This window comes from Denticeps clupeoides, chromosome 16 (assembly GCF_900700375.1).
Source record: "Denticeps clupeoides chromosome 16, fDenClu1.1, whole genome shotgun sequence".
NCBI lineage: Eukaryota > Metazoa > Chordata > Actinopteri > Clupeiformes > Denticipitidae > Denticeps > Denticeps clupeoides.
The window spans coordinates 10,220,511-10,229,642 of NC_041722.1; the positions used below are offsets into that span (position 1 = coordinate 10,220,511).

A 9,132-nucleotide genomic window follows, 5' to 3' on the forward strand; every position below is an offset into this window, starting at 1 on the left:
GTGCGCAGCAGTTGTAGGAAGCGATTCCTCCTGCTGCTGAAGGCGAGACGTGGTCCAACCGTCTTTTAAAATTTCCACAGCCGAAGCCATAACCTCAAAATCCCATTTGGACAAATGAATGTTTCTCCGGCACCACGGCTCTGTAACTGCTTTCTGATGTAATGCTCAAGACGGATTGCCTGGGACATCGTGATGTGATGCCTGGTGCCTGATATCTTGCGTGGCCACAAAAGCGAGACAAATGCTAAATATTGCTGGTCTAGAGCAGCCTTCACAAAATGTATGTAACCCACTTAAAGTAGACATGAAGAAAAGGTTGGTTTTATCCTAACTACTTGTTGTTTGAATCGAAACCTAATGTCATGGTTGTTGAGATGCCCGCCCTGCAGGGGGCAGTGTGACGCGGCCGAAAAAAGAACAGACGAGGGAGAGAACGAGAGAAGGTGAACGAGATCGGCAGCGTGTTAGCACGCTGGATATAGAAACTTTAGAAAATAAAACTAAAAGAAGAAATAACAGTCTTTTATTTTATTTAAAGTAAAGTTAGATGAAACCGAATATAGTATTTGTTTCAGGTTGTGTATTTTTTTTGACTGAGACTATTTTGAGTGGAGAGGCCGCGCTGTAGAAGAGGACGGCGGCCCAGGAGAAAACTGCCGTGGAAGTGAACGTGTGCAAGAGAAAGTTCTCGTCGGCAACGTGGATCATTCCAGGACTTCATTCTTCGTCCAGGATACAGATAAGCACGGGAAATCACGCCATACATTTTTTATGGAAAAATCATACTACCCGGGTAGATGCTTTTGAGTTTTTGTTCTACAATTTTCTTTTGTTTTTTTTTAGTGGACCACGTTGATTATCTTTTCTTTTTGGAATTAATGGACATTTTGACTCTTTTGGTTTTGTGGGTGGGTCGAGCTCTGAGTTCTTAATTCATGTTTAATAAATGTTCTGTTTGAACTAACCTTTTCTACTCCTCCTTTGAGCCCTGATCTTAGAAGAGGCACGGTCTAGTGTAAAAACTATATGTGTGTAGATTGTGCCCCTTACATAATTTGGCGAGCCAGCCAGGAGGAGTAGCGGGTTATTTAAAACATTGTTACACTGCTTGTTAATTTAACTGAGAGACAGCATTTTTAGAGACAATATTTTTTTCCATTGCATTTACTAAGTTTTATTGGTATTTCATTGAGAGTAGCCATGGATTCTGTACATACTTATGGTGTAAATTTAAAGAACGCTATTTATGTTGAAGGCATTACATCATTTGATACTGATGAACAAATTACAAAATTCTGCTCATCTTATGGGGCTGTGAACAAGCTTCTTAGGATTAGACAGACCGGTCAAGAGAATGGTGTTAAAGCTCTGGTAGAATTTGAGTCTGAGGAATCTGTCAAAAACTTGGTTGCCAATGTACCACTATATCTTCCTAGTGCAAATGACCCTGACGTTATGTGGCGTGTGGATAGAGCATATAGAGGGACCTCTAGTCTTAAAACATCCACACCCTCAGCAAGACCAGACCTTTCAAACTCCACTGACAGCTCAACCTCTGCTAATGAAACTGATTCTGATGATGATAGGACCCCTTTAATTTATAAGCGATGCGATAAGTCCCACCTAGCTCAAAGGCCTTCCCGTAGGAGTGCAAATCAAACACCGTTACAGCTAATGTCCAATCCAGCTGGAGTTAGCCAACCAAGCAGTGACATTCTAAATCCACCCGATGTTCAGAAGATCATTGTGGAGCATGTCATAAGGAATGATAACACAAATGCTTCAAACCAGGCATCCAAACGTCTTCGTCCTTTTTCAGGAAAATTTCCTAAGCCCCCAGGTGAGGCTGATTTTCAGACATGGTCACTTCATGTGGAACTTATGGTTCAAGATAAAACCCCTGTCGACATGCAGCGCCGTAAAATTTTAGAAAGCCTTCTTCCTCCAGCATCTGACTTAATTAGACAACTAGGCCCAGATGCAGCTCCATGCGATTATGTGAAACTCCTTGAATCAGCATATGGATTAGTAGAAGATGGGGAAGAGATTTTTGCAAAGTTCCTTAGCACTCATCAGAACACAGGAGAAAGAGCCTCGGAATACTTGCAGCGGCTGCAAGTGCTAATTTCCACAGCTATACGGAGGGGTGGCATTGCCAAAGCAGATGCCAACAGACAATTAATGCGTCAATTTCAGCGAGGGTGCTGGGATCAGTCCCTTATTCTGACATTGCAGTTGGGGTGTAAACCAGAAGCGCCTGATTTTTCTGACTTCCTACTGCAGCTTCGAACAGAAGAAGACAGGAGAGCTACAAAGCAGGATCGCATGCAACGTCATTTCAGCAATATAAAGATCAAATCTTCTATGAACATGCAACTCTTGAATGATCCACCTTCTTCTCATGATGCAAATGCAAATGTTCTCCAGGCATACATTACAGAAACTGAGGCTCTGCGTAAACAAGTTGCAGAATTAAAAGTCCAGCTCACCAACAAAAGAGAACAAAGAAAGCAGAACTATGTCAAGAAACACCACACTCCTGCTCAGGAAACCCCATCAGCTAAAGTAGCTGAAGTTCAAGTTCAACAAACAGCACCGAAACCCATGCCAAAAGCTTGGTTCTGTTTTAAATGTGGAGATAATGGCCATTTAGCCAGACAATGTTCAAATCCTCCAAATAAGCCCTTGGTGGACCAGAAATATAAGGAACTGAAAACCAAACAGGACAAATGGCAATCCCAGTATGCACATTTAAACTGGGTGGGGTTGCAGTAGAGGGACTTACTGTGACCCAAAGGAAACCAAGATGTCCTTCCCAGAACCAAAGGACTGAAACTGTCAAATGCGTGACTCATTCTCAAGTTCAGCCAGTAGAGGGTACTTTTCCAAAGGGTTTAGTAGGGCCAATATGTACTTCAGCTGTTACCATTGAAGGAGTCCAGTGTGAAAGCCTTCTAGATTCAGGTTCACAGGTTACCACAATTTCCAAATCTTTTCATGAGCGTTGCCTACCACACCAGCATATTTCCCCAATTCAAGATTTATTAGACATAGAAGGTGCAGGTGGTCAGGAAGTGCCCTATTTGGGTTATAGCCAGGTCAGCATAGATTTCCCAAAAGCTATCATGGGGAAACCTGTAAAGATCCACACTCTTGCACTTGTCGTGCCAGATCACAGAACTAATGTGCATGTTCCCTTGTTGATAGGCACAAATACTTTGGATCTCTTGTATGAACAGTGCACATTGATCCAGAATGGGAATGAGAAACATGTGATCAAAGACAGTTGCCGCTCTCCATTGGTGAGACACTTGTATAACAGATTCAAAGTAAACCAACAAAAAGGTTGGGTGGCCACTGTGAAGCTCCAGAACAAGAAGAGTTTTGTTGTTCCTGCTGGGGAAAGAGTAGCTTTGAAAGGATATGCTAAACATATCCCAGTAGTAGCCGATGGGACTCTCTTAGTGGAGCCCCCTCAGTCAAACTTACCACCTGGTCTCTTGTTCTGTAGCTATGTCATGACAAGCCCCACATCTTCTTCTTCTTTAAAAGTACCTGTTTTGGTTAAGAACGAAACTTCACATGATATCAGAATATCAGGAGGTCTTAGCATTGCCAGCCTTTCTTTGCCTAAGGCTGTTTCACCCTTGTCTTCTCCTGATGCCCATGTCAAAAAGGGTGCGTCTGCCCAGTCTCCATCTGGTACATCATGCAACGCTGTGCATGTGTCAGATCTGGGTAGTTTCACTTTTGATTTTGGGGACTCTCCATTATCTGAAACATGGAAGCAGAGAATTACGGAGAAATTGAATTCACTGCCAGAGGTTTTTGCATCTGGTGATCTTGACTTTGGTCATACAGCCGAGATAAAACACAGAATACGCTTGACTGACCCATCTCCATTTAAACAGAGACCCAGACCAATTCATCCTTCTGATTTTGAGGCTGTCAGGTGTCATCTGAAGGAACTTCACGATGCTGGCATCATACGTGAATCGGAAAGTCCTTTTGCTTCTCCAATTGTTGTTGTTAAGAAAAAGAACGGTGACATCAGGCTATGTGTAGACTACCGTAAACTGAACAGACAGACCATCAAGGATGCGTATGCTTTGCCAAACATAGAAGAAGCTTTTTCAGTCTTAGCAGGGTCAAAGTGGTTCTCCATTATGGATCTCAAGTCAGGCTATTATCAAGTAGAAATGGAGGAGGAAGATAAACATAAGACTGCATTCGTGACACCTTTAGGGTTCTGGGAATTTAACCGAATGCCACAGGGAGTCACCAACGCACCCAGTACTTTCCAGAGAGTAATGGAAAAATGCATGGGAGGGATGAATTTAGGAGAAGTTATGGTCTTTCTAGACGATGTCATTGTATTCTCAGCTACACTTGAAGAACATGAGGAACGACTACTCCGTGTTCTCCATAGATTGAAAGATTTTGGCTTAAAACTTTCACCCGAAAAGTGTCAATTTTTTAGAACATCCGTCAAATACCTCGGGCATGTGGTATCTGCAAAGGGGGTGGAGACCGACCCAGCCAAGACTGCTGCTTTGACAACATGGCCAAGGCCTAACAACATTAAAGAACTGAAGTCTTTTCTTGGATTTGCAGGTTATTACCGGAGATTCATAAAGGACTACTCCAAAATTGCAAGACCTCTTAATGACTTGACAGCTGGGTACCTTTCCCCAAAGAGAAAAACAGTCCTTTTCCAGAAGAACTCAACCCATCCGATGAGTGTGATCTTTAAGAAACCTTTTGATGAAAAATGGATGTCAGTCTGTGAAGAAGCCTTTAAGACTCTAATTCACAAGCTCACAACGGCTCCGATCCTTGGGTTTGCAGATCCCAAAAAGCCTTATGTTGTACACACAGATGCAAGCACTCAAGGCTTGGGTGCTGCTTTATATCAAGAACAGGAAGGCAGATTGAGGGTCATAGCTTATGCAAGCCGGGGACTTAGTCAATGTGAACGACGATATCCCGCACACAAGCTGGAATTTCTCTCTTTAAAATGGGCGGTCACAGAAAAGTTTTTTGACTACCTATATGGAGTGAGATTTACAGTAGTTACGGACAATAACCCATTGACATACGTATTGAACTCTGCTAAACTTGACGCAGCAGGTCATCGTTGGCTTGCATCTCTTTCGAGCTTTGACTTTAACATCCAATATAGAGCTGGGAAGAAGAATCAGGATGCAGATGGTCTTTCAAGGCGTCCACACCCCAGTGACCAGCACCAACCTGATCATTTCTCTCAGGATGAGGAGAGTCGCATTCAGCAATTTATTGCTCAGTTTTTGCGAGACAACAGCGAAGCCCACTTCCCGCATGAAGCAGTGAAAGCGGTGTGTCAGAGACATCAGTGTAATTCAGCATCAAGAACAGGATCAGACACAACCCACATACCGGTACTAGTTGAATGTCTGTCAATTGAGGCCTCTGCAATTCCTGCAGAGTTCTGTCAAAGTGATATCCTTGGGTCAAGTACATTGCCGCAATTATCACTTGAAGATTGGGTAAAAGAGCAACACCAGGATCCAACCATCAGTAGAATAATAGACATTTTGAAGGCAGGGAAGCGACTCACATACAGGTTAAGGTGCCAGGAAGATAGAGAAGTTCAGCTGATGTTGAGAGTAATGGATCAGTTAATCTTTTCAAATGGGGTCTTGTACCGAAAACGTATAAGCCAAGGTCAGCCTTTCCATCAACTAGTCCTTCCAATGAAATACAGGAAGACTGCATTGGAGAATCTTCATGATGCCGTTGGACATTTGGGCATCGATAGGACACTGGACTTGGTCCGTGCTCGATTCTATTGGCCACGCATGGCCATGGATGTCAGCGAAAAGGTCAGAACATGTGAGAGGTGTATCCGGAGGAAAGCACAAGCTGAGAGAAGTGCTCCTCTGGTGAATATAAAAACCAGCCGTCCCTTGGAGCTGGTGTGCATGGACTACCTTTCTCTGGAACCTGACGGAAAGGGCACTAAGAACATCTTGGTAATAACAGATCATTTTACCAAATATGCAGTGGCAGTACCGACAGTAGACCAAAAGTCTAAAACTGTAGCAAAGGCTCTATGGAGTAATTTTTTCATCCACTATGGATTTCCACAGAGATTGCACAGCGATCAAGGTCGTGATTTTGAATCAGCACTGATCAAAGACCTTTGTGCATTACTTGGCATAAAGAAAACAAGGACGACACCTTACCACCCACGTGGAAACCCAGTGGAGCGATTCAACAGAACGCTTCTGGAGATGCTCGGAACACTAGAAGAGGGAGATAAAGTAAGATGGAGAGATTTTGTTCAACCTCTTGTTCATGCATACAACTGCACAAAGAATGACACCACAGGATTTTCACCATATCAGCTGATGTTTGGTCGCCAACCAAGACTCCCACTCGACATAGCATTTGGACTGGACCCTGAAAGGAACAGTAAGCTATCTCACTCAGAGTATGTCAAAAGATTGACTGAGCATTTGACAGAAAGCTATCGATTAGCCACTGAGAATAGTTTAAAGAATGCTTTGCAGAACAAACAAAGGTTCGACAGTAAAGTGAGAGAGTCCACCCTGGCAGCAGGAGACAAGGTCTTGGTACGGAACGTCGGCATCAGAGGGAAACACAAAATAGCTGACCGTTGGAGTGAGACAATATACGTTGTTGTTAAACAGTTTCAAGACTCCCCTGTCTATGTTGTTGTCCCTGATTCCACAGATGGACCAGAAAGAGTTCTGCACAGAGACCTGCTTTTGCCATGTGGTTTTCTTCCTTCCGCTGTAAAAGATATTCAACCCAAGATGAAGTCCAAACAAAGACCCAAGAAACCATCTCACTCAGAACCTGAGAGAGCTGAGGACAACGAAGAACTGTCTGAAGTGGAAGATGAGGATGAGTACTATTCACTTTTTGATGAGCATTCAACATTTAGGAGAAATGTGCTGGCTAGCGACAATCAAAGACAAGAGGAAACACCTCAACTTGGAGAGCATATTGAGGACAATAGTGAACTCCTTGACAATCAGGAAACAAATGTGAGCCTTGATGTGTCTACATTGAACCCTGCAGCTGCTACGTTTAAGCCTGTAAATATAAATGTTGACAAAGGTAGTGAGGCAGTTCCTGTTTTTTGCTCGCCTGTGCCAGAGCCAAACAAGATCGAAACAGCCACCCAGGATCTTCTTGATTCTCCGACCATGGATCTCAGTAAGGATCGTGATCCAAGAAATGGGAGACAACCTGACTCTGAATTGATTGAGGGGGCTGGAGATGTGCAAGAACAGAATGAGTCAGAAAGCGTTGACATTGCCCCTGAGACACAGGTGCCAATAAGAAGATCTGTCAGAGACAAAACTGCTCCAAAAAGGCTAACCTATCCAACTTTAGGGAACCCCCTAGTCATGGTTATGCACTCAATATTAGCAGGGTTAGATCAGGCCCTCTCCCAAACATTTGATTCTATGCCTTACATAGGTCAATTAGAACCCCTAGCATCTGAAGTAGTGTAGGGTGCAACATGCAAGGATGCATGCAGGTTAAGGGGGGGAGGATGTAACCCACTTAAAGTAGACATGAAGAAAAGGTTGGTTTTATCCTAACTACTTGTTGTTTGAATCGAAACCTAATGTCATGGTTGTTGAGATGCCCGCCCTGCAGGGGGCAGTGTGACGCGGCCGAAAAAAGAACAGACGAGGGAGAGAACGAGAGAAGGTGAACGAGATCGGCAGCGTGTTAGCACGCTGGATATAGAAACTTTAGAAAATAAAACTAAAAGAAGAAATAACAGTCTTTTATTTTATTTAAAGTAAAGTTAGATGAAACCGAATATAGTATTTGTTTCAGGTTGTGTATTTTTTTTGACTGAGACTATTTTGAGTGGAGAGGCCGCGCTGTAGAAGAGGACGGCGGCCCAGGAGAAAACTGCCGTGGAAGTGAACGTGTGCAAGAGAAAGTTCTCGTCGGCAACGTGGATCATTCCAGGACTTCATTCTTCGTCCAGGATACAGATAAGCACGGGAAATCACGCCATACATTTTTTATGGAAAAATCATACTACCCGGGTAGATGCTTTTGAGTTTTTGTTCTACAATTTTCTTTTGTTTTTTTTTAGTGGACCACGTTGATTATCTTTTCTTTTTGGAATTAATGGACATTTTGACTCTTTTGGTTTTGTGGGTGGGTCGAGCTCTGAGTTCTTAATTCATGTTTAATAAATGTTCTGTTTGAACTAACCTTTTCTACTCCTCCTTTGAGCCCTGATCTTAGAAGAGGCACGGTCTAGTGTAAAAACTATATGTGTGTAGATTGTGCCCCTTACATGTATGATGGCCTAAAAAGCAACTATACATCTATGAACTACAGATCAACACTAATACACATGGCATTATTATCATTAAAAAAATTGGCTTAGTTTGTAAACTTTTGCATATTCCATTGAATATTTTCCACTGGTTTCTCTTCCAGCAGTACCTGCACGAGCTACACACACATAAACGCACACAAAGGAGTTTAGGCTGTGGGCTGTTTTGCCTCATCCCACATTCAAATTCCAGGACAATACGGATATTTCGTATACAGCTGTTGTGTTGCGAGGGTTTCATTGCACCGAATGAGCGCACGAGAAACAAAGCTGTCTAAATCCCATTTGGGTTCGAGGCAGCCCATATGGAAACTTACCAACTAGTGCTAATACTGCTAATAGGATGTTCCACTCTAAATAGGAGCTCATGTTAATACCGAGATTTTCATTCATGCTGGAAATTGTAGTTTTAAATTACAGTTTAATGCTTCAGATTTTTAATAAAAAGCCCCCCAAAAAACCTTCACAGCAACACAAAAATTACCACAGCGTCTGAGCAGAGCCTCAGCTTCCCATTGTCAGCCAATTACTATGCAATCTCTTTCTTATGACTGAATAGCTCACTGTTAGCAAATAATGAAAAGGCAATTATGGCAAAGCTGTGTTCATATTACCCTCTTCATTTTATGCAGGCTGTAATTATTGTCAATCCTAGAGGCTTACTCTACCATGTAAGAGGCAGCAGGGAAGAAAATGGAGTGGGCTGGTGCATGGAAAATTGGAAATGTCACAGCTACCTTTTTATCAGCACCACT

General features: G+C 42.8%; 1 protein-coding gene across 1 annotated transcript; it reads left to right on the forward strand.

Annotated features, from left to right (window-relative positions):
* The first annotated feature begins 284 nt into the window (after positions 1 to 284).
* LOC114765566 (zinc finger CCHC domain-containing protein 12-like) lies at positions 285 to 6,814 on the forward strand. The gene has a single exon (XM_028955740.1). It carries the CDS (start codon positions 1,201 to 1,203, stop codon positions 2,773 to 2,775), a length of 1,575 nt encoding a protein of 524 aa, XP_028811573.1. The 5' UTR covers positions 285 to 1,200; the 3' UTR covers positions 2,776 to 6,814.
* The last annotated feature ends 2,318 nt before the right edge of the window (positions 6,815 to 9,132 follow it).